Genomic DNA, 24,896 nt, shown 5'->3' with positions numbered 1-24,896 from the left:
TCAGATGTCAAGGAAATAAACAACTACAGTGGTACCTCTGGCTGCGAACGGGATCCGTTCCGGAGGCCCGTTTGCAACATGAAAAGAGTACAACCTGCAGCGGCGCGTCTGCGCATGCGTGGGTTGTGATTTGGCGCTTATGCACATGCGCGAGCAGCGAAACCCAGAAATAACCCTTTCCGGTACTTCCGGGTCACCGCAGGACGTAACCTGAAAGAACGAAACATGAAGCAAATGTAACATGAAGTATGACTGTATCCGACTTTTAGAAGACATCTGAACGCAGTCCTGTTTAGGGAAATTTTTAATGTCTAATGTTTTACTGTTTTTATGTGCTGTAAGCTGCCCAGAGTGGTTGGGAAAACCCAGCCAGATGGGCAGAGTATTATTATTATTATTATTATTAAGAATAACCTTTCTTTATGTGTTTTTGAATTTGATCCTAAAACTTTACTAACTTGTGTATCTGGATGAACATACGCTGAATGTCCCCTAAAGGCTGAGACAGTTTTTAATACTATAAACCTTCTGTACATAGGATGACATGTCACCTGTTCCCTGTCTCTCTCCTGCAGACCCTGCAATGGCACCACTTGAGAGCTGCTTCCTGCTTTGAAGTACATCGTGACAACAGCTGAGAGAGTCCCAGAAGTGGCCAAGTTTACGCCTACAGGCAGCGCAATGGCCTCAGAGGCACTGTTTGTACAGTCTCTTCTCAGAGGTGGCGAGGAAAGAGGAGCCATGCAGCTTCCTCAGGTAGGGAAAGAGCAACGGGAGCAGGGAAGAGACACAGATGGGACCACCCAACCTCCCTCTGTGTTGAGTGGGGATGATGGGGATCTAAGAGAAGCTCTGTTTTCTTCCTCTTCTTCTGCCAGGCCCTCTTGACCTTTGAGGAGGTGGCTGTGTTTTTCACGGAGGAGGAGTGGGCTCTGCTGGATCCAGGCCAAAGAGCTCTGCACAAGGAAGTCATGGAGGAGAATTATGAGATGGTGACCTCTCTAGGTAAGAATGCATTTTTTATTCCTCTTGGCTGGTAGACGTTGGAGATGTGAATTTGCTGCTTGTGCCATTTAATCATGCAGTGTAGGAAGAACATAATAGCCTGTTGGATCAGGCCAGTGCAGTGGTCCATTTGGCCAGCTTCCTGTTTTCATAGCGCCCAACAGATGCCTGTGGGAAACCCGCAAGCAGGATATGAGCACAAGAGCAACTTTCCCCTCGCCTCTTGACTGGTCCAACTCCTCAATGCAGGAATACGCACCTGTCCCGTTCAGGGATCGAACCTGCAAGCTTGCCGTTATCAGCTCCATTCTCTTTATTTGTTTTTATTTTTTAAAACATCATTTTTAATTACATTTGAGTGTAGATTGGTTTCAGCTAGGGCCAGGGCCTTTTCAGCACTGGCCCCGACTTGGTGGAACGCTCTGTCCCAAGAGACTAGGGCCCTGCAGGATTTGACATCTTTCCACAGGGCCTGCAAGGCGGAGCCTTCGGCTTAGACTCACTCTGACCCCTTATATGGGATTTGGTATATAAATTTTCCCTTGGCTTTTTTGCTGGCCCATGTAGGACCAGCATGGATAGCTGGCTCAGGTGAATATCAGATGTTTCCTCCCTTTATGGTCTTGATTTATGGGCTACTACTAAAATGAGTTTGACCAAACTGTGGGAGGCAGTGGAAGACAGGAGTGCCTGGCGTGCTCTGGTCCATGGGGTCACGAAGAGTCGGACACGACTAAACGACTAAACAATAACAACAACAACTAAAATGAGGCTGCATTTTAAGCTGTATTTTAATTGTTTGGTTGTTGTTGTTTGTTTTTGTTTTTTCTATTACATTTTATTGTAATTCATCTTTGGTTTTAGCTACCCTGAGCCCAGCTGGAGAGGGCGGGGTATAAATAAAATTTTATTATTATTAAATTTATTATTGTTTTATAAAAAATTATGATTGATACATTCATTTGACTATGCTGGCATCTATTTTGAAGTGTTGCTCAGAGAAAAATAAGGAGCCCCATTAATCTCTGAGCTGATCAGGTGCTCAGATGAAAAATCAGATAGCAAGGTCCAGAGAGAATAATACATGGTAAATGAATCCACCACAGAAATTCCAAGCCCTTGCATGTTGGCCACGTGCGTGCGTAAGCTTCTCCTCTAGCACTGAGCAGGGTGTTAACTGCTCAGAACACTCTCACAATATGGCCCCATGCTGGTTTCAGCTGCCTCCAGAACAGAGGTGATAACAGACAGCTAAAATGGGCAGTACCTTTATCTTCCAGCAGTGCAACACTGCCACAGACATGGCCATGACAAAGACAGCTGACCAACCCTTGAGTTTTATTTTATTAGGCCCAGAACTTCATATCTCACTATCCGCCTTACTTCTCTAGACTTTGTCTCCTGCAAAGGTTAATTCAGGTCCTGGAATTTGCCCTATGTCCTCTGTTGTATTATAATTTGTTCAGCTTCTCTGCAATCTCCTTCACAACTCCTTTGACTCTCTTGCCACCCAAGTTTCCAGCTGCCTCCCTAGACAGTTTCCTGCTAGTGATATTTAAATAACTTAAATCATATTTAAATCACTTCTTGTCGTTGGCCTTGGTATGTTTCTAGCAGTGCGTTCCTCAGTGTCTTTTCTAGCATCCCTTTCTGTCTGTTGGCACCTTTTCTTGCCAGAGTTTGTGTTCCTTTTTGTTCTCTTCATTTGGACAAGATTTCAGTTTTTCGAAGGAAACCTTCTAGTCTCTCGCTGCTTCTTTGTCTCTGCTAATTAACCGTCCCTGTGATCTCTATGCCATTCTGGTACCTTTCCTGATCTACAGTATAAAATCAAGTGGAATGATTTACCAACTTCCTTTTTACCAGCCTCCTCATTAGGGGGAAGTTTTGTTTTCTGAAGTGAAACCATGTTGCATTTCCCTGGTATCGACCATTTACACTTGCAAGTAATTAACCAGTCTTCCCTTATTCTTCTTGTGCGTGTGAACTTCTTATGGGCATAACATTATGGGGTAAATACATAATACATTATAAACCCACACTTTGTAATAGCAGGGACCACACAGGCCCCTCCTAGTCATGTGGTGCATATTTATAGCATCTCAATAAAGTGGTACCTCTGGATGTGAACGGGATCCGTTCTGGAGCCCCGTTCGCATCCTGAAGCGAATGCAACCTGCGTCTGCGCTTGCGCAGGTCGTGATTTGCCACTTCTGTGCATCGCATGATGTCATTTTGAGCGTATGAGCGAGCGGTGAAACCCAGAAGTAACGCGCTCCGTTACTTCCGGGTCGCCGCGGAGTGCAACCCAAAAAGGCTTAACCTGAAGCGACTTCAACCCGAGGTATGACTGTGACGTTAACATATGAGAGAGTGCTGGAGCTGAAATAGTTAAACAGGTTACCCAGTCAGGACCCGGGGGGGTGGCGTCAGTGGGACTATAAAACCAGCTCTGGGAGGGGCAAAGGGAAGAGTTCATTGAGGAGTTTGTTGGGAGTCGGGTGGTTGGTTGGAGTGGGAGTGAATTGGGATAGAGTTTGTGGGTAGGTTGAGTTAGTGTAGCGAAATAGGCTGAGTCAGGAACAGTAAGGAGCTAGGAAGACGAGTAAATATCTGAGAGGTGTTTTAGTGAGTGAGAGCAGGTAGCGGAAGTTATAGGTCTGGATAGGCACCCCATGAATGTAATTGACTGATACTGTTTATGAAACCACACTCTTGTTAAACTGCAATAAATAAACAAAAGTTTATGTTTCAATTTAACCCTGACTGGACTCAGTATTGTCCCAGGTAGGGCCTGGGTGGTGGCAGCGAGAAATCAAGTGGTGGCACAGGGATCAATAGACGGTGAAACGTCCGGGGACCCTGTGTGATCACCACAGTGACAGTACATAACCCCTTTCCTTGGCTTTGAACTCGTAGATACGGATCGATTAGAAATGGCTGGATGTTTTGTGATCAAAGGTATCTAACATTGTCTCTTTCCTTGAAAGAATTAGATCTCCGTTCCTGTTGGGAAGAAGGACACAGTCCATTTCTCCAGGATCTCAAAGAAGGGGAGACCTCAGCAGGTAGGTACTTAGTTGTGTTCTGGGGTTCTTTTTCTTCTGGAAAGAGAGGAAGGAGAGGTCTGTTGCCTTTATGTCTTGCTTCTGGGTTCCTGTCCGCATCTACGTGGCCCATGTAGGGCTCTTGGAATAACCCACAAGGACAAATGTGGACCCCAGAGCTTCTCCAGCTACTCCTGGGGACTGTGCCCCCCTCACTACATGACACATATCCCTTGCTAACCTCAGATTCAGCTGGGCATGGAAAGGAGAAGGGGAAGATGCTTGAAAATGGTAAAATCAGAGTAGCAGAGAAATGGGCCCGATTCATAGTGTCTGCTTCTACCTTGCAATTTGAATGACCTTTTCTTTTTCTCCTTCCCCTCCGAAAAGGTAACGGGCAAAAAAGGGAGAAAAATGGGGAGCCATCCATGGTGTCATCAGAAAATGTAGAGCAAGAAGCATGGAAAGAGACTTTTGTAGATCAAGGAGCACCCCAAAAGCATGAAGGAAACATGTTGAAGAGTGGGGGAATTAAATCCTCGGCTACTGAGGACATCAGTGTCCATGTACCCCTGAGTTCACAGGAAGATCACACAGGAAACACTGGGAAAGCATGTCCAGAACGCAGCAAACTATATAGTCACCCAACTCAATTTAATGTACGTTACAACATCCACGCAGAAGAGAAACCACTGAAATGTTTGAAGTGTGGAAAGAGCTTCAGTCATAGTAAAACTCTTACTCAACATCAAAGAACTCACACAGGGGAGAAACCGTTCAAATGCCTAGAGTGTGGAAAGAGCTTCAGTCGCAGTGGAACTCTAACTCAGCATCAAACAACGCATACAGGGGAGAAGCCATTTAAATGCAGTGAGTGTGGAAAGAACTTCAGTGGCATTAGTAACCTTACTAAGCATCTAAAAACCCACACAGGGAAGAAGCCATATAAATGCAAGGAGTGTGGAAAGAGCTTCACTCATAGGAACACCCTTACTTTACATCAGAGAACCCACACAGGGGAGAAACCGTTCAACTGCATGGAGTGTGGAAAGAACTTCACTCATAAGAATACCCTTACTTTACATCAAAGAACCCACACGGGGGAGAAACCGTTTAAATGTATAGTGTGCGGAAAGAGTTTCAGACATGGTGGAAGCCTTAAGTTACATTACACAACTCACACAGTGGAGAAACCATTTAAATGCAAGGAATGTGGAAAGTGCTTTAGTTGGAGAGGTTACCTTTATTCACATCGAAGAACCCATACAGGAGAGAAACCTTACACATGTATCGAGTGTGGAAAGAGCTTTACCCAGAGTGGAAACCTTACTGCACATCAAAGAATCCATACAGGGGAGAAACCATTTAAATGTATGGAGTGTGGAAAGAGCTTTTGTGGGAAAGGTGACCTTACTCAGCATCAAAGAACGCACACCGGGGAGAAACCATTTAAATGTATGGAGTGTGGAAAGTGTTTCAGTAGCAGTGGGTATCTTAATGTACATCAAAGTACACACACAGGGAACAAACCATATGCGTGCATAGAGTGTGGAAAGAGTTTCAGCACAAGTGGAAACCTTAGATTCCATCAACAAACCCACACAGGGGAGAAACCATTTAAATGCATGCAGTGTGGAAAGGGTTTCAGTCAGAGCGGAAAACTTATTGCACATCAAATCACCCACACAGCGGAGAAACCATTTAAATGTATGGAGTGTGGAAAGAGCTTTTGCCAGAAAGGAAGCCTTATCGCACATCAAAGAACCCATACTGGGGAGAAGCCATTTAAATGTATGGAATGTGGAAAGGGATTTAGCCAGAAGGGAAGACTTACTGCACATCAAATAACCCACACAGGGGAGAAACCATTTAAATGTATGGAGTGTGGAAAGAGTTTTAGTCAGAGTGGAAACCTTGCTTCACATCAGAGAACCCATACAGGAGCAAAACCTCACAGATGTATGGTGTGTGGAAAGAGTTTTGGTTCAAGGCATAACCTTACTGTGCATGACAGAATCCATACCAGTGAGAAACTACTGAAATGTATGGAGTGTGGAATGACCTTTAGCCAGAGCAGAAGCCTTATTGCACATCAAAGAACCCACATGGGGGAGAAACCATTTAAATGTATGGAGTGTGGAAAGAGCTTCAGTCGCAATTACTATCTTACTTTGCATCAAAGAACCCATAGAGGAGAGACACCATATAAATGCATGGAGTGTGGAAAGAGCTTCTGTGACAGGGGGAGCCTGAAATCACATCAAAGAATCCACACTGGGGAGAAGCCATTTAAATGCATGGCATGTGGCAAGAAGTTCCCTAGGAGTAGTGCCCTTACTGTGCATCAAAGAATCCACACAGGGGAGAAACCATTTCAATGCAGAGAGTGTGGAAAGAGCTTCCGTAGGACTAGTGACCTTACGGTGCATCAAAGAACCCATACAGGGGAGACACCCTACAAATGCATGGAGTGTGGAAAGAACTTCTGTGATAGGGGAAGCCTCAAATCACATCAAAGAATCCACACAGGGGAGAAACCGTTTAAATGCATGGAGTGTGGGAAGAACTTTCGTAGGACTTGTGACCTTACTGTGCATCGAAGAATGCACACAGGGGAGAAACCCTTTAAATGCATGGAGTGTGGAAAGAGCTTCAGTCAGGGAAATAGACTTACTTTACATCAAAGAATCCACACGGGAGAAAAACCCTTTAAATGCATGGAATGTGGAAAGAACTTCAGTCAGAGAAGTAAACTCACTTTACATCAAAGAATCCACACAGGGGACAAACCATTTAAGTGCATGGAGTGTGGAAAATGCTTCACTCAGAGGAGTAAACTTACTTTACATCAGAAAATCCACACAGGAGAAAAACCATTTTCATGTAAGGAGTGTGGGAAATGCTTCAGTCAGAAGAGTAATCTTACTTTGCATCAAAGAACCCACAGTGGGGAAAAACCATTTAAATGTATGGAGTGTGGAAAGTGCTTCAGTCAGAGGAGTAATCTTACTTTACATCAAAGAACCCACACAGTGGAGAATTTGCATTAATGTATGGAGTATTGAAAGAGGTTCAGTTGTTCTTACCCTCTTATTTTACATCAAATAATCCACACTGGGGAGCCACATTTACACATGGAGTGTGGAAAGAACTTCAGCTGGGAGAGGTGACCTTACTAAGCATCAAAGAACCCACACAGGATAGAAGCCATTTAAATGCATGGCATGTGGAAAGAACCTCTCTAAGCCTCAGATCCCATCGACCAATCCAACCGGGGAGAAACTCTTTAAATGTATGGCACATCAAAAGAGTTTCAGACATAGTGGAAGCCTTAACTTCTATCCAAAACCCATGCTGGGGAGAAATTCATGAGTGTGGAAGGAACCATGATATGGGAAGTCTCAAATCACACCACAAAACCCACGCCATGGAGAAACCCTCTAAGTGAATGGAATAGGAAAATAGCTGCAATGGGAGCAGGAAACCTTACTGTACATGGAAGAACCAAGGGAGGCATGAAACTAGTGTAGAAAGAAGAACTTTGGGGCACCCGGACATGTATTGCCTAGATTCTCCTTCATCAGATGCTGCGTAGAGAGTATGCTTTGGCCCAGCCGTGCCGCCATGCCCATAGTGGGATGGAAGGCTGACAATGGACGTGTCCATTGGCTCTGGCCCACCAGAGGCTACCCTGAAAAAGCTCTCAGATCATCGTGAGTTGCCCAAAGAAAAAATGAGGTTTTTCTTGGGCAATGAATTAGTTGTTATAAGTAATGTTTTTATTTTCTCCTTTATTTTTTCATTTCATTTTTCATTCTATTGTTTTACAGATATTTTAACAAAAAAATTACATAATCAATTTAAAACACCAAATCTTAATATCGACCCTCTCCCCTCCCTTTCTGCAGATACTTATGTTATTTCTTTTACTACTGCATATCCAATTCAAACCTTTTTACAAACTTTTTCTTTTATATTCTATTTAACTTTCTCTCACTGCACATTTTCATATCAGTCCTGGCAATGATTTTAAGTTGTTTACAATGATCCTTCAGATATACCATAAATTCTATACTATAGCATCTTCTTTTTTGATTTCTTATTCTTCCAGTAAGTTCCTGCATACTCCATCATTTTTTGTTGCCAATCCTCTGTGGTCGGAACTGCTTCTTCTTTCCATCTCTGGGCATATATCATTTGAGCAGCCGTAGTAGCATACATAAACAATTTTTTCTGTCCTTTGGGTACCACTAAACCAGTTATTCCTAACAGAAAAGCTTCTGGGGTTTTTTTAAACGGGTGCAGAATGCTGCAGCGAGGCTCCTCACAGGGTCTCTTGCATGGGAGCATATTCACCCAGTGCTTTTCCAGCTGCACTGGCTTCGGGTGGAGTACAGGGTCAGATTTAAGGTGCTGGTTTTGACCTTTAAAGCCTAGGACCCTCGTACCTACGGGACCGCCTCTCCTGGTATGCCTCACGGAGAGCCTCAAAGTCGATAAATAGCAATACCCTAGAGGTCCTGGGCCCTAAGGAAGTTAGATTAGCCTCAACCAGAGCCAGGGCCTTCTCAACACTGGCTCCGGCCTGGTGGAACGCTCTGTCTCATGAGACCAGGGCCCTGCGGGATCTGATTTCTTTCCTCAGGGCCTGTAAGACAGAGTTGTTCCACCTGGCCTTTGGCTTAGAATCAGTTTGATTCCCTCCCTCTCTTTCTTTTCTCTTTCTCCTCCTGTGAAGAGGCTGCATCCTAATGTTATAATATTGTATTTTAATTTTTTTAAAAAATTGTATTTTAATCAACTTGTTTTTATTATTGGTCGTTAGCCACCCTGAGCCCGGTATTGCCTGGGGAGGGTGGGGTCTAAATAAAAATTATTATTATTATTATTATTATTATTATTATTATTATTATTATTATTAAACAAAAGTTATATTTGACAGTTTTTCCAGCTCATTATAAATCATTTCCCTTTATTCCGAAGTGTGGTTCAGACTTCAGTATTTTATTAATTTTGTATCTTGCCTTTTCCTTAATGTTTATCCTTGATGAGAGCCAGTGTGGTGTAGTGGTTAAGAGCGGTAGTCTCCTAATCTGGTGAACCAGGTTCGCGTCTCCGCTCCTCCACATGCAGCTGCTGGGTGACCTTGGGCCAGTCACACTTCTCTGAAGTCTCTCAGCCCCACTCACCTCACAAGAGTGTTTGTTGTGGGGGAGGAAGGGAAAGGAGAATGTTAGCTGCTTTGAGACTCCTTCGGGTAGTGATAAAGCGGGATATCAAATCCAAACTCTTCTTCTACTCTTCTTCCTGGACACCAGTTTGACCTTGGGTCTAACCTTGCTCCAAGACCAGAGGAGCTTGTTCCCTGGGATTAACATCTCTGTTGGCAGCTTCTGTTAAATAAGATGTCGCTCTGGGAATATAGAAGCATTAGATTACAGGAGGGGTGGAATTTAGCTGGGCGAATGCATGTACTTAGCTATGGTAAAATTCATAGTTAATTTTAATCCCCGGAGCTACATTTTGCTTGCAGGTAATGCCCACTTTACAAGATGCTTTCATAGATTTAGTTTCACAACTTCTTTCTCCCATTTAATCAGTCCGTTGTATAGTGTTATTTTTAAAAGAATGGTAGATTATTGCACCTTAAATAAAATGAATTGCATTCACTTTTATTATGCTGGTGATTTAAAAAAAATAATTTCCCCAAACATGATTTCTGCTTCAGATGGCTATCTGAGTCTCCGGTCGACCAGTTTACCCCCTCAGCCAACACCTAGATGTCTATATCAGCTGACTGCATAAGCTGTAATCACACAACACATCACCAGCCATGATACTGGGAATTTCATCTGGGAGCTGCAATAACTGCAGAGATAAAGTCACTCTGAGCTTGGTATAAGAGGAGGTACCTGAACCAATATACCCATCTGGTTTCCGAAAGGCCCCAAGCAGGATCAGGATGACTGAAGAGAGAGAGTGGTAAAAGGTAAAGGGACCCCTGACCATTAGGTCCAGTCGTGGTCAACTCTGGGGTTGCAGCGCTCATCTCGCTTTATTGGCCGAGGGAGCCAGCGTACAGCTTCTGGGTCATGTGGCCAGCATGACTAAGCCGCTTCTGGCGAACCAGAGCAGCGCACGGAAACACTGTTTACCTTCCCGCCGGAGCGGTACCTATTCATCTACTTCCACTTTGACATGCTTTCGAACTGCTAGGTTGGCAGGAGCAGGGACCGAGCAACGGGAGCTCACCCTGTCGCGGGGATTCAAACCGCCAACCTTGTGATCGGCAAGCCCTAGGCTCTGTGGTTTAACCCACAGCACCACCTGCATCCCTGTAGACCATGTCTTAGTCTGTAGGCAGCATAAAAAAAATCATGCACCCACTGTTTGCAATGGTGCAAAAACATGGTTAAAAAACACGGGTCCTCATGATTTTTGCACCAGATCAGCCCGAAGTCACCATCAGATCAAACATCATTAGCCATGGGCACAGCATGCACCACAAAAATCACGGATCCACGGCTTCCTGGCGACACCGTGGCCCAAAAATCCCCTTAAATCTCAGCTCTTTTTCGGCCCTTTGTCCAGCACTCTGTGTCTGTGGATGTTTGCGTGCGCATGTGTGTTCGCGCGCGTGCCCCATCACTTCCGGTTCCCACTCGAACGCTGGCAGGAGGGGTTTGCTCTACAAGGCAATAGCTCTACAGCTCTCTCTCACTGCGTTCGAAAACAAACCCGAAGTTGCGAGTGACGCACTAGAAATGCGTGGAAAGAGGCGATTGAGTGGCGAGAGGCGGTTTCTGGCCAGGAATTTTTGGGATTCCTAGAGGGGCAGGAGGTTTGTTTTTTTTTGCAAAGGGGAGGAGTGGGGGGTCACAGTCCCTCCCTTTTTCTTTTTTGCAGGGAAGGAAATCGTCTTCTCGGCGATGGGGGAGGCGGCTGATGCCTGGAGAGGTCAAACAGGTAAAAGGGGCAGAGGGGAGGATAATTCTATTTTTATTTTTTATTTTTGGAATGGGAAAGGAAGGGTCGGGGTGGGGGGTGCTAATCCATGCAAAGGAGCTGCAAAGCGGAGGCCAGGCGGCTGCATGCTTCTCCGTTGCACGAAATCCTTTGAAGCCCCCCCCCCCGGCCCCCAAATCCCAGATCTCAGACGACATGGGATGTAGGGGGTGGGGTGGAAGTAAGAGCCTGGATGCAGAGGAAACAGCCTTGCCCCTTCCCCACAAAAAAGAGGGACGGAGGGACCCCCCCACCTCAAAGAATCCAGGCTTATCCAGCTGCAGCGAGCGCTGGTTCCCTTCCAACAGTCCTATGGGGTCCCCCTCAATGCAGAGAATATGGCGTGGTGGGGAAAGTTGGAGGGGCTCTGATTCTTTCCTGTTATGGAATCATAGAATCTTAGAATACAATAGAATTTATTATTTATACCCCGCCCATCTGTCTGGGTTTCCCCAGCCACTCTGGGCGCCTTCCAACAGAGTATTAAAATACAGTGGTCTGTTACACGTTAAAAGCTTCCCTAAAAAAGGCTGCTTTCAGATGTCTTCTAAAAGTCTGGTAATTGTTCTTCTCTTTGACATCTGGTGGGAGGGCATTCCACAGGGCGGGGGCCACCACCAAGAAGGCCCTCTGCCTGGTTCCCTGTAACTTGGCTTCTCGTAGTGAGGGAACCACCAGAAGGCCCTCAGCGCTGGACCTCAGTATCTGGGCAGAATGATGGGGGTGGAGATGCTCCTTTAGGTATACTGGACTGAGGCCAATTAGGACTTTAAAGGTCAGCACAAACACTGGAAGGGACCCCACGAGTCATCTAGTCCAACCCCCTGCAGTGCAGGGAACTCATCTAAAGCCTCCATGACATACGGCCATCCAACCTCTGCTTAAAAACCTCTGGGGAAGGAGAGTAAAAGCTAAGGAAAGCATTCAAAGCTAATCGTGTGGTCTAGTTTATTTTGGATATTTGGTTGCTTTGTTTTCAGCTGTGTTGTTTTCATATTAGGCGAACTGTTCCTTGCTTTTTTCCTTGACCCGAAAAAATAAAATAAAATCAATCAATCTTTATTACGGTCCAGAGACCCAACATAAATAATATAGATAAATAAAATAAAGGAGCCTGTTTGGCTTCCTTCCTGCTAAGCTAGGGGTCAGCAAACTTTTTCAGCAGGGGGCCGGTCCACCTTCCCTCAGACCTTGGCGGGGGCCGGACTATATTTTTTTGGAGAGGGGAATGAACGAATTCCTGTACCCCACAAATAACCCAGAGATGCATTTTAAATAGAAGCACACATTCTACTCATGTAAAAACACACTGATTCCTGGATCATCTGCGGCCGGGATTGAGAAGGCGATTGGGCCGAATCTGGCCCCCGGGCCTTAGTTTGCATACCATTGTGGCGGTGGCATTTGGAACCAGGCTGTCAGTGGCCTTGTTAAAAAGGCTGGAAGGAAATAAAAAATATTTGCTTCCCTTCTCACCTGGAGTTTCAAAGGAGCTTCTTCAGGTGTTTGATGGAGGGAACTGCTGGGCTTCTCTTGCAGGACTGGCCCCAAGCAGAATGGTGCTGAGTTGAAGGTTTCTTCTTTTCTGGGGCTGCCACTACCACCCTCTCTGGTAACACACAAATTATTCTTCTTTGGCGATCACTCATAGCCGAGAAAGATTCTTATCCACAAACATGGTCTTAATAGTGAGTCTGTAAGTGACTGTAAAGGCCAATTCTGGATCCACACATCCTTCCACAGTAAGGATGTAGGTTCCCAAGCGGGAGTTGATCACAGTGAGGGTTTGCCAAGCGTGCCTTCCTCTTAGCTCATTTCTCCCTTGCGTCCTGAGTTTGAGCATCTTCAAAGCCCATGACACCTTTAGTAAAGGCTGTTCCCCAATTGGAGCGCTCGCAGGCAAGTGTTTCCCAATTGCTGGTGTTTATACTACTTTTTTTAAAAAAATATTTTTTGCCTTGAGACAGTCTTTAAACCTCTTTTGTTGACCACCAGCATTACACCTTCCATTTTTAAGTTTGGAATAGAGTACAGTGGTACCTCAGGTTACAGACGCTTCAGGTTACAGACTCCGCTAACCCAGAAGTAGTACCTTGGGTTAAGAACTTTGCTTCAGGATGAGAACAGAAATTGCACAGCGGCGGCACACCGGCAGCGGGAGGCCCCATTAGCTAAAGTGGTACCTCAGGTTAAGAACAGTTTCAGGTTAAGAACGAACCTCCAGAACGAACTAAGTTCTTAACCCAAGATACCACTGTGGTTGCTTTGGAAGACGATCATCAGGCATCTGCACAACATGAGCAGTCCAATGAAGTTGATGTTGAAGAATCATTGCTTCGACATTGGTGATCTTTGCTTCTTCTAGGACACTGGCATTAATTTGCCTGTCTTCCCAAGTAATGTGTAAAAAATTTTCGGAGACACCATTGACACAAATACACACACACAGCAGGCCTCACTACTTCTTAAATAAAATTTGCATCCTGTTAAATTGTCAGCAGAATTGCAGATGAAAAAGACATGCCGACTTTTACGTGCCTCAGGAGGCATGCCTAAAACTACGGGTCCGGAAAAGAATACAGCAAAGGTAGAAAGTAGAAACTATTGGCTGAGGGTTCGAAATACAGTCTCACAAGAGTTTTGTAAGGTGGGCCAGTATGACAGCTAGGGTTGGTTTAAGGTTGAGGTTGTGGTTGGGGCAGCTAAACCTTTCTCACACCAACCCACCCTACCAGGTGGCTGTTGTTGTTGTTGTTATATTTATTTGTACCGCACCTTTTCTCCTGACAGAGACAAAAGGCAGCTTATGGATAAAATAAGAACAGCGAAAAGCAGTCAGTTTCCAAAAGCCCGTTGGGACAAGAAAGTCTTCGCCTGCCGGCGGAAAGACAGCAAGGAGAAAACTTCTCTGGCTTCTCTAGGGAGGCAATTCCAAAGGGGGGGCAGCCACCGAGAAGGCCCTCTCCCTGGGAGGGTAGCGGGACAGAGAAGAAGGGCCTCCACTGCAGATCTCAAAAACCAGGTAGGTTCTTATGAGGGAATACAGTCTTTAAGATAGCTTGCTTTGAATTGTGCCTGGAGGCAGACGGCTAGCCGGTGGAGCTGTTGTAACAAGGGAGTCTTATGCTCCCCATAACCAGCCCTGGTTAACAATCTGACTGCAGTTCTTTTGAGCCAGCTGACGTTTCTGAGCAGTTTCCCAAGGCAGCCCCACATAGAACCCCACATACAGTAACCCAACAGATGTTATCCAGTGAATTAGAATCGTAGAAACGTACAGTTGGAAGAGACCCTGTGGATCATGTAGTCTGACCCCCTACAATGCAAGAACCTGCAGCTCTCCCGTACGGGGATTGAACCTGCAACCTTGGCGTGAGTGTGGTTGAGATTTCTGTTGCAGCCGTAATAATAATAATAATTTATTATTTATACCCCGCCCATCTGACTGGGTTTCCCCAGCCACTCTGGGTGGCTTCCAACAAATATAAAAGTATAATACTGTAAAACATCGAACATTAAAAACTTCCCTGTACAGAGCTGCCTTCAGGTGTCTTCTAAAAGTCGGATAGTTGTTTATTCCCTTGACATCTGATGGGAGGGAGTTCCACAGGGCGGGCACCACTACCGAGAAGGCCCTCTGCCTGGTTCCCTGCAACCTCACTTCTCGCAGAGAGGGAACTGCCAGAAGGCCGTTGGAGCTGGACCTCAGCGTCCGGGCAGAACGATGGGGGTGGAGACACTCCTTCAGGTATACTGGGCCGAGGTCACTTGGGGCTTTAAGGTTAGCACCAACACTTTGAATTGTGCTCGGAAACATACTGGGAGCCAATGTATGTTATGTGGTCTCGTGAATGTCATGAATAGCATTTATGCTTTTGCTTTCTCGGGAAGAACGGCCCCTGTTGCTGAAATCTGAGCTCATCTCCTGCTTTTTTTGCGGGGGAGAGATGTTTGTGCAGGACGCACAAGGACATAAGATATATTACGAGTCTGTTTATTTGTAGGTATGCATTTTTAACTTCAGTTTATCTACTGGCGGTTCCCTCATTGCGAGAAGTGAGGTTACAGGGAACCAGACAGAGGGCCTTCTCGGTAGTGGCATCTGCCTTTGGAACATCCTCCCTTCAGATGTGAAGGAAATAAGCAGCTATCTTATCTTTAAAAGACATCTGAAGGCAGCCCTGTTTAGGGAAGCTTTTAATATTTAATGCTGCATTGTTTTTAACACTTGATTGGAAGCTGCCCAGAGTGGCTGGGGAAACTCAGCCAGATGGGCGGGCTATAAATAATAAATTATTATTATTATTATTATTATTATTATTATTAGGTGTGCAACACAAGGCAACCGAGAACATAAAACAGTTTCTAAGTCGACAGCTCTAAGACAAAAGCAGGGAGTACCTTAAAAACATAGAAGAGCAGTCCTAAACTAAAAACGTTACGTGATCTCAAGAGGCTGTGTGTCTGCCTAATTCAGGGCTCACTAATCTGATGCCCACAGATCGCACTTGTGAAAGTCAAATTCGATGCCCCCAGAATGAAACACATTCCCATCTAAAAACACTGAAATTTAGATAACAATCTTCTCTTTTCTCCTAAGAAGTGAGTCTGTTCTACCCTTTCAGAGTTTTACTCCCTTACCTTCCTCCCGATAAAAATTTCCTCATAAACCCACACATGTGAAAGCGAGAGATGTGCTTGGGAGATGAAGAGAGGTATCCACCAAGCCTTTGGCCAGGGCACAGCCTGACTCCCTCCTTTGGCAATCTTCACAGACCTCTAGCCCAATGGTTGCCATCAATTTGATTTGAATTAATCTTATAATGAAATGATTTTAGAATGTTGTATTATTTTTATTGTTGTTACCCGCCCTGAGCCCGGCTTCGACTGGGGAGGGCGGGATATAAATAAAATATTATTATTATTATTATTATTATTATTATTATTATTATCAAGAGGGACCAGAAAGGAATTTATGTTATGGTGTTCAGACAGTAGCATAATCAATTTATTCAGCAGGGCATAGAAAAAGGAAGAGAGAGAACTCTGGAGATGATGAATAAAGAGTAGCAGGCTTGAACACCTAACAGGTTTTCATGTTCATTTCTTATTTCCCCAAACAGATCAAAAGCAGGGCAAATAAAATTATAGAAAATCTTATGTGGTGTCAGCAGAAAGAAGGAAGAAAAAGGACATCGAGAAATCCAAGGATACATTTGAGGCACAAAGGAAACCAGAGAGAGAGAGAGAGAGAGAGAGAGAAAGAGAAATCCTTCCATGTTGTTGATATCCACAAAATCTTGATCCCAGTGGAATATGACAAAGGGACAATAAACAAGGGAAAGGGTACTGGGGTGGGGAGGGGGAATATTCTAAAATAAACCAAAGTTAAATAAATATTGCGGAGCCTAGATCAGGAGAGATGCAAGGAGTGCAACAAGAGCTTGCTAAGGGAGCACATACTGAACATCAAATAGCCGACACAGGGATGAAATCATATAGATGCTTGTGGACCTATGCTCATAGCAGAACCCGCACAGGAGAGAAGCCGCATGAATGCATGCAGTGTGGAAAGAGCTTCAGTTTCATGGGAAACCTTAGTACACATGAAAGAACCCACACGGGAGACAAACCGTATACATGCACGGAGTGTGGAAAGAGCTTCAGTCAGAGTGGACACCTTAATTTACATCAAAGAACCCACACGGGAGAGAAGCCGTATGAATGCATGCAGTGTGGAAAGAGCTTCAGTTACATTGGAAACCTTATTTCACATGAAAGAACCCACACGGGAGAAAAACCCTACATATGCACAGTGTGCGGAAAGAGGTTCAGTCAGAGTGGACACCTTACTTTACATCAGAGAACCCACACGGGGGAGAAACCATACGAATGCCGTGAATGTGGAAAGAGGTTCAGTCAGAGTGGCCTCCTAACCTCACATCAGAGAACCCACACAGGGGAGAAACCATATGAATGCAAAGAGTGTGGAAAGAGATTCAGTCAGAGTGGACACCTTCGTTTACATCAGAGAACCCACACGGGGGAGAAACCATACGAATGCCACGAATGTGGAAAGAGCTTCAGTCAAAATGGACGCTTAACTTCACATCAAAGAATTCACACAGGAGAGAAACCATATCAATGCATGGAGTGTGGAAAGCGCTTCAGTCAAACTGGGCACCTTACTTCACATCAGAGAATCCATAAACGGGAGAAGCCGCACAAATGTCTGGAGTGTGGAAAGGGTTTCGTGGACAATGGAGCACTCACTAAACATCAGAGAATCCACACAGAAGAGAAACCACACACGTGTTTGGAGTGTGGAAAGAGCTTCAGTCGAAAGGCAAACTTCAGTTCACATGAAAAAACCCACACAGGGGAGAAACCATACAAATGTCTGGAGTGTGGAAAGAGTTTTAATTCTCGTAGGAGTCTTACTTTACATCAGAAAAACAACATGGGAGAGAAACCCTGTGCATGCACTGAGTGTGGAAAGAGCTTCAGCACAAGCTGCAAACTTACTTCACATCAAAGAACCCATACAGTGGATCAGCCATATGAAATAGCATGGAATTTGCAACAACTTGAATTAGAATGAAATGTATTGACCCACGAATGGAAAGTTCCTCTCTCCTTAGAATCAGAGAATTGTAGTGTTGGACGGCTCCCCCAAAGGTCATCCAGTCCAATCACCTGTTATATAGCTCCATGCACTTGCAGATTCTTAGCTTCTTTTCTTTTATGTCTTGCTCTTTCCTCTCCCCCACCTTTGTTTTCGTCTCATTTTGTTTTATTACAGAAAGTTACGGAATAAGCAATGCATACTAACATTTTTGCTATATGTATTATTGAAAAATTGTAATAATAAACGGGTGGGGGAGCCCAGTTTTTTCCATGATCGGTTTGACCGTTATGGATTTCCCATATCCTTCCTCTTCTGCGGACGTTCTGTCACAGTGAGGCCCTTACTATATCTCATATAAGGAGAGAGACAGCAGAATTGATCACTCTGTGGTTAAAGCTTCTGTCCAGGCCTTATTAAGCCTATCGTCTCTTCCAGACATCTTGCTTATTCAGATTATACTGCATTCATCCGCAGTTGAAGCATGGTGGTTAGTCTAAATCTGGTGTCATTGGTAATTCATTCTGCTTTGTTTACGGGGCAGTCGTATCCTGATCTGCGGATATGCCATCAATCATTCATACCTTTCCAAATCACAAAAGGACCATTTAAACACCCATAAACACCTATACCCACCAGTGGTTTGTTGTGCTGTTGTGGATGTCCTGTGTTCTTCCACTTCCATGAAGAAAAAGGAGCAGTCCTAGACCACATAGCCAGAATACCCCATTTTCTCCAGCGTAATTCAGTTCAGCATTCAGAGAGCTGGTGAAGAACCCAGGAGCTCCCTTGACAGAAGTGCGAAGCAGTGCGTTCCAACCCCCTGGCCTTTCTTAACACAAGCCAAGCCTCAAAGCGTCTCTCTGTTGTCAACAATAAAATCTTTATAACAAACCGCTCAGCAAATTAAAGGACCGATGTGCCAATTAATATCTGTCTAGACTGAAAAGGAACTATGTGACCTGGTAGAAATCCAGATCTACCAAGTGCCAACTATTACTCTTAAGCACATCAACTATAAAAGTAAAGGATGTTTCGATGAAAACAGCTGTATGTGTAGCCTTCATATTAGAACAATTGCTTTATTTTCATGTGTACAGATCTCCTACAAATCGGATAGCTTTCCTTTGGTCTAAAAGAGATAGTTCCCTCTGGCAATTGTGAAGATGACCAATCATTTTGAATGTGTGTTGTAAAAATTTCCTCTTCAGAGGGGAGACGGGGTATAGATATTGCCACCTTTTGGGGTACCAAACTCAGTCTTCTCTTTTTGATAGAATCAGGCCTGTGCCTAGGGAATTATTTGTTTTCTTTTGTGCTAATTTGCTAGGTGGCATTTTCTGTATCAGTTTGATAAACTTACATTTTCCTCCTTTGTAATCTTGAATTGCGTTTGCTTAAGTAAAGAAACATGCTAAATAAAATGACGAAACTGCAAGTCTTCCCTGAACCCTAAATATTCTCTGTGCTGATATGGAGGGGGGAGTATAAACACTCATCCCTAAATCTAATTTGGTGAGTGGCCCCTGGGTCCTGTGTCAAGGTATTCTTGAAGCCCACTTGGTCTGAGGGGTTGGACTGCCCTGCTTTGAATTAGAAAGCCCCCGGACACTGCAAACTCTCCTCATAGGGGAATTGTTCTGTCTCTTTGATTATTTTGGGTCGCCTGAGCTATACTTGCACACACACAGTGAAATAAAATCAACAGGCAAGCGCACAGATCCTGAACTTGATGCAACATGGACAGGCTAATGGAGTAATTAAAGAGCAATTAACACAAATTTGATATAAAACTGAAACGAGAATGTGGGGGAGGGGAATAGATTATGTAGTAAAGGTAATGGGTAAAGGGACTCCTGACCATTAGGTCCAGTCATGGACGACTCTGGGGTTGCGGCACTCATGTCGCTTTATTGGCCGAGGGAGCCGGCGTACAGCTTCCGGGTCATGTGGCCAACATGACTAAGCTGCTTCTGGCGAACCAGAGCAGCGCACGGAAACGCTGTTTACCTTCCCACCGGAGCGGTACCTATTTATCTACTTGCACTTTGACGTGCTTTTGAACTGCTAGGTTGGCAGGAACAGGGACCGAGCAACGGGAGCTAGACCACAGCGCAACCCACATCCCAGATTATGTGGTAAAGGTAAAGGGACCCCTGACCATTAGGTCCAGTCGTGGCAGACTCTGGGGTTGTGGCGCTCATCTTGCTTTATTGGCCGAGGGAGCTGGCGTACAGCTTCCGGGTCATGTGGCCAACATGACCAAGCTGCTTCTGGCGAACCAGAGCAGCACACAGAAACGCCGTTTACCTTCCCACCGGAGCGGTACCTATTTATCTACTTGCACTTTGATGTGCTTTTGAACTGCTAGGTTGGCAGGAGCAGGGACCGAGCAACGGGAGCTCACCCCGTCGCGGGGATTCGAACCGCCAACGTTCTGATCGGCAAGTCCTAGGCTCTGTGGTTTAACCCACAGCGCCACCCACGTCCCCTAGATTATGTAGTAGAAAAGAGTAGAAAATGAACCATGGATGGGGGGTGGGTAGAGGGAAGTCGATGATAACTTTTAAGTCCAAATACAAAATATACATGTATCTGTTTAAATTTGTAAAAAAAAAAGGAAAAGGAAATGATGTGTGTGGAAGAAAGAGAGATTGGCACGGGCTCCCCTTCCATCCAGGCAGGAGTTGGCGCAACCCCAGAGCATTGGTTTTTCCTCTTCGGGGATACTGCATTTTGCTTGCCACTCAAACGCAATTTGCGCCCTCCAGGAAGAGGGAGGCGCTGCTGCTGGAGCCACGTGGGGTGACGCGAACGTTCCAAGCTCCATTCACAAAAAGCAGGAAGGCGCGCGGGGGCGTGAGCGGTAAGGAAGAAGGGTTGTCGTTCGCTCTGCAGCCTCTCTAGGCGCCCTGGACTCGATCTCTTTAACCCCGAGATGCACTTTTCCGTAGGACAGTTTCCCTCCCCTTCTCCAAGGCCACTTTGCAAGAGCAAGAAGAGAAGAAGTGGATCTCTCCCCGGATCCAGCAACGCCTGAGTGATCGGCTCTCCCTGGTCGATTCCCTTCCTCCGCCTGATCTCCCCCTGTGCAAAGACCTCCCCCGCCCCAAAAAGCCAGACTCGCTAAGGGTTAAATCCCACTCACCCAAACACTCCCCCCCCCGCATTTCAGGGAGAGTCACATCCTGCTGAATTTGGGTCTGGACAGGAGAGTGGAATTTGGGGGGCGGGGGTGGAAGGTGATGCCTCCCCGCCGGCAGGATGGGGAGTGGGCTTGTGTGTGTGTGTGTCTGTGTTGCGGACTCCGGGCATCAGAATCAAGAGTTGCCCACGTTGGGCTGGCAGCGACTTTCCAAAGCTCCGGAGGAAGGACATTCCCAGCCCTACCTACAGACGCCGAATGTAGGGTTTGAACCCGGGACCGTCTGCATGCGAGGCAGACGCCCTGCCGCTGAGCTATGCTCCTTAGCCTGGACGTAGGGAATCAGAGAATTGCAGAATTGCAAGGAGCACGAGGGACATCCTAGCCCAGCCTCCTGCAATGCAGGGATCTTTTGCCCACCGTGGGCTTCAAACCCACGACCCTAAGATTAAGAGTCTCGTGCTCTGCAAATATGTTTTGGGAGGGTGGTTTATTGGTTTGTTTTTCTTCCTACTGACTGAGCTAGAGAGAGAGAGAGAGCTGTCCACAGCTACCGGTTTGGGGGCATCTATTGAAGACCTTTGTACGCCAACAGGCCTATGCAGGTTTCTAGAATGTCCCCAGTAGCCAGTCATTTTAATGATTTCTTCATATTGCTTTTGAATGTTGCTATGTGGTTCTGATGTTTAGCAAGAGAAAAGTGTCAGCTTTTAAGGTACAAAGGACTCTTCGTCTGGATTATATATACTCTGTGTGTGTGTGTGTGTGTGTGTGTATGTTAAAGGGACACAGGTGGCGCTGTGGGTTAAACCACAGAGCCTAGGACTTGCCAATCAGAAGGTTGGCGGTTCGAATCCCCGCAACAGGGTGAGCTCCTGTTGCTTGGTCCCTGCTCCTGCCAACCTAGCAGTTCAAAAGCACATCAAAGTGCAAGTAGATAAATAGGTACCTCTCCGGTGGGAAGGTAAACAGCATTTCCGTGTGCTGCTCTGGTTCACCAGAAGTGGCTTAGTCATGCTGGCCACATGACCCGGAAGCTGCACGCCGGCTCCCTCGGTCAATAAAGTGAGATGAGCACCGCAACCCCAGAGTCGGCCACAACTGGACCTAATGGTCAGGGTTCCCTTTACCTTCTACATATATATATGTGTGTTACGGAAATTACGGGGGGGTCACATCTTTAAAGTTGTTAAATGTTACAAATATTATGCCTGAATTTATCCTTTCAACTTGACAGCTCAGGAAAGTTACCTAGCTTTAAAAATAATATAAAATCAACTCCTTTGCCAGTTTCCTGCATTCCAAAGCTATTTTCCCCTTGAAAAAGGACTCCAGGAAGTTCCCAGAGGTGACAATTGCTGAGCTGATTGTTGGCCAAGGGAAGCCTAATCCCATCACCAAAACTTGCCAAGGGGTTAAGACATGCAAAGGAAGTTCTATTGTAATCTGGGTGGTGGGACTTCAGAGGTGTTTGCCTATGCTCATCTTATACCTGGGTTTTGCCCTGTGATGTCTGCCTATTCTAATCTTGTACCAAGGACTTGCCTGGACATGTTTGCCAAGGTTAACCCCTCCCCTTTTGTGACATGTCAGTGATGTAGCAATGATGCTGTACGAACTGTTTTCTGGGATATGGTGGGAAAGTTTTAAAAGTCCTTGTCACCCTATCCTCGGGGTTCAAAATTCCTCTTTGAACCTGTTGCACAATAAACTTTGGTCTACAGCTATTTGCTCCGGTTGGTGGCTGGACTCCTCCGTTTATTCCGCAAGGACCTGCGGCTCTGCCCGATGAGCTGGTGACTGAGCAGCCTCGCACCTAGATTTTCTGTAATAACACACACACACACACACACACACACACTGACAACAAGAGATAGGGGGCAGTCATAGAATCATAGTGTTGAAAGGAACCCTGTCCGTCATCTATTCCAACCCACTGCAATGCAGGAATATGCAGCTGTCCCATATGGGGATCGAACCTGCAACCTTGGCGTTATCAGTGCCATGCTCTAACCAACGGAGCTACGTCCATGGGAAAGAGAGACGGGGGAAGAATGTTTCTGAACGAGGGCATGGTGCAAGGTTCTCTCGATCTCTGGTTCTTCCTGTTTGTTTCTGGAGGGGAGATTTTCTCGGATTGACAGCTGGAAACATTCAGATCCTGGACCTGGTGGTCTTGGAGCAGTTCCTGACTGTCTTTCCCCTGGAGATGGAGAACTGGGTCAGGGAGTGCGGAGTGGAGACCAGTTTGCAGGCGGTGGCCTTGGCAGAAGGCTTCCTCCTGAGCCAGACAGAAGAGAGGAGGCAGGAAGAGAGGCAGGTGGGAGGGTTATCCCCACCCCAATCATCCAGGCAGTTCCAAGGAACTGAGAAGGCAGCCATGGTTCTGAATACCAGTTTCTGGAGAGGAGGGGCGCGCGCGGGATCGGCCCACGACTGTCATTGTGTCTGGGTGGGCAAGGGGGGGGAGGAGAGGTTTTTTTCTGGGAGGCGGAGGGAGGAGGGGAGAAAAATAAAAAAAAAATATTAAAAAAAATACCAGTTTCTGGAAACCGCAGCAGAGGAGAGTGTTCTTGTGCTGCTTCGGTCTAGCTTGCTGGTTTCCCACTGTAGAATTGGAAGGGACCGCCCACGCTTATTCTAGTCCAGCAGTTCTCAACCTGTGGGTCCCCAGATGTTGTTGGACTACAGCCCCCATCATCCCTGAGCTCTGGCCTTGCTAGCTAGGGGTGATGGGAGTTGTAGTTCAACAACATCTGGGGACCCACAGGTGGAGAAAGGCTGATTTCTAGTCCAACCCCCTGCAATGCAGAAATCTCAGCTAAAGCATCCATGGCAGTTGGCCACCCAACCTCTGCTTAAAAACCTCCAAGGAAGGAGAGTCCACAAGCTCCCGAGGGAAACCATTCTACTGTCGAACAGCTCTTAACTGTTAGAATTTCCCCCCATAGATTTAGTCGGAATCTCGCTTTTTGTAACTTGAAACCATGGGTTTCAGTTCTACTCTCCAGAGCAGGAGAAAACCAGCTTGTTCCCTGCATGTGACAGCCCTTGAGATATTTGAAGATGGCTATCATATCTCCTCTTTTCCAGGCTAAACATACCCAGCTCCTTCAACCAGTGAAGGTGGTGAAGGTCCTGTGTGAGTGTCTGGAGGCGGTTGGAGGATGGATGGCGGCTAACAGATTGAGGTTGAATCCTGACAAGACAGAAGTACTGTTTTGGGGGGAAAGGAGGCGGGCGGGTGTGGAGGACTCCCTGGTCCTGAATGGGGTAACTGTGCCCCTGAAGGACCAGGTGCGCAGCCTGGGAGTCATTCTGGACTCACAGCTGTCCATGGAGGTGCAGGTCAAATCTGTGTCCAGGGCAGCTGCTTACCAGCTCCATCTGGTACGCAGGCTGAGACCCTACCTGCCTGCAGGCTGTCTCGCCAAACTGGTGTATGCGCTGGTTATCTCCCACTTGGACTACCGCAATGCGCTCTATGTGGGGCTACCTTTGAAGGTGACCCGGAAACTACAACTAATCCAGAATGCGGCAGCTAGACTGGTGACTGGGAGCAGCCGCCGAGACCACATAACACCGGTCTTGAAAGACCTACATTAGCTCCCAATACGTTTTCGAGCACAATTCAAAGTGTTGGTGCTGACCTTTAAAGCCCTAAACAGCCTCAGTCCAGAATACCTGAAGGAGTGTCTCCATCGCCATCATTCTGCCTGGACACTGAGGTCCAGTGCCAAGGGCCTTCTGGCGGTTCCCTCGCTGCAAGAAGTCAAGTTACATAGAACCAGGCAGAGGGCCTTCTCAGTAGTGGCGCCCACCCTGTGAAACGCCCTCCCACCAGATGTCAAAGAGAACAACTACCACCAGACTTTTAGAATACATCTGAAGGTAGCCCTCTTTGGGGAAGCTTTTAAAGTTTGATGCATTACTGTATTTTAATATTTTGTTGGAAGCTGCCCAGAGTGGCCCAGCCAGATGGGTGGGGTATAAATAATAAATTTATTATTATTATTATTATTATTATTATTATTATTATTATTATTAACCATTCCTCATAAGGCTTGAT

General features: G+C 45.9%; 2 protein-coding genes across 4 annotated transcripts; both read left to right on the top strand.

Moving 5' to 3' along the window:
- The first annotated feature begins 670 nt into the window (after positions 1 to 670).
- On the top strand, positions 671 to 9,727 carry LOC128409322 (zinc finger protein 91-like). The gene is made up of 4 exons (XM_053379668.1): positions 671 to 756; positions 879 to 1,005; positions 3,996 to 4,073; positions 4,443 to 9,727. Exons 1-4 carry the CDS (start codon positions 682 to 684, stop codon positions 7,100 to 7,102), a joined length of 2,940 nt encoding a protein of 979 aa, XP_053235643.1. The 5' UTR covers positions 671 to 681; the 3' UTR covers positions 7,103 to 9,727.
- A 1,012-nt stretch (positions 9,728 to 10,739) lies between these two features.
- LOC128409427 (zinc finger protein 239-like) lies at positions 10,740 to 19,120 on the top strand. 3 transcript variants are annotated; one of them, XR_008329222.1, is made up of 2 exons: positions 10,740 to 11,018; positions 13,848 to 13,968. XR_008329222.1 is itself a non-coding variant. In XM_053379917.1 (2 exons), exon 2 carries the CDS (start codon positions 16,480 to 16,482, stop codon positions 17,656 to 17,658), a length of 1,179 nt encoding a protein of 392 aa, XP_053235892.1. In that variant the 5' UTR covers positions 10,771 to 11,018; positions 16,181 to 16,479; the 3' UTR covers positions 17,659 to 19,120. The 3 variants fall into 3 exon arrangements, 2 of the variants coding, with proteins under 2 accessions (XP_053235892.1, XP_053235890.1); XM_053379917.1 differs by lacking the exon at positions 13,848 to 13,968 and adding an exon at positions 16,181 to 19,120 and having other exon boundaries at positions 10,771 to 11,018; XM_053379915.1 differs by lacking the exons at positions 10,740 to 11,018; positions 13,848 to 13,968 and adding exons at positions 13,994 to 14,079; positions 16,181 to 19,120.
- The last annotated feature ends 5,776 nt before the right edge of the window (positions 19,121 to 24,896 follow it).

The sequence above is a fragment of the Podarcis raffonei genome, chromosome 2 (genome assembly GCF_027172205.1).
Source record: "Podarcis raffonei isolate rPodRaf1 chromosome 2, rPodRaf1.pri, whole genome shotgun sequence".
NCBI lineage: Eukaryota > Metazoa > Chordata > Lepidosauria > Squamata > Lacertidae > Podarcis > Podarcis raffonei.
This window is presented reverse-complemented; position numbering and strand designations above follow the sequence as displayed.

Bases quoted from the DNA above. Each gene is read 5' to 3' on its own strand.
- LOC128409322 (XM_053379668.1), top strand. From the start codon at position 682: ATGGCCTCAGAGGCACTGTTTGTACAGTCTCTTCTCAGAGGTGGCGAG. The intron at 1,006-3,995 runs GTAAGAATGCAT...TTTCCTTGAAAG, and splicing joins TGAGATGGTGACCTCTCTAG to AATTAGATCTCCGTTCCTGT. The intron at 4,074-4,442 runs GTAGGTACTTAG...CCCTCCGAAAAG, and splicing joins AGAAGGGGAGACCTCAGCAG to GTAACGGGCAAAAAAGGGAG.
- LOC128409427 (XM_053379917.1), top strand. From the start codon at position 16,480: ATGCAAGGAGTGCAACAAGAGCTTGCTAAGGGAGCACATACTGAACAT.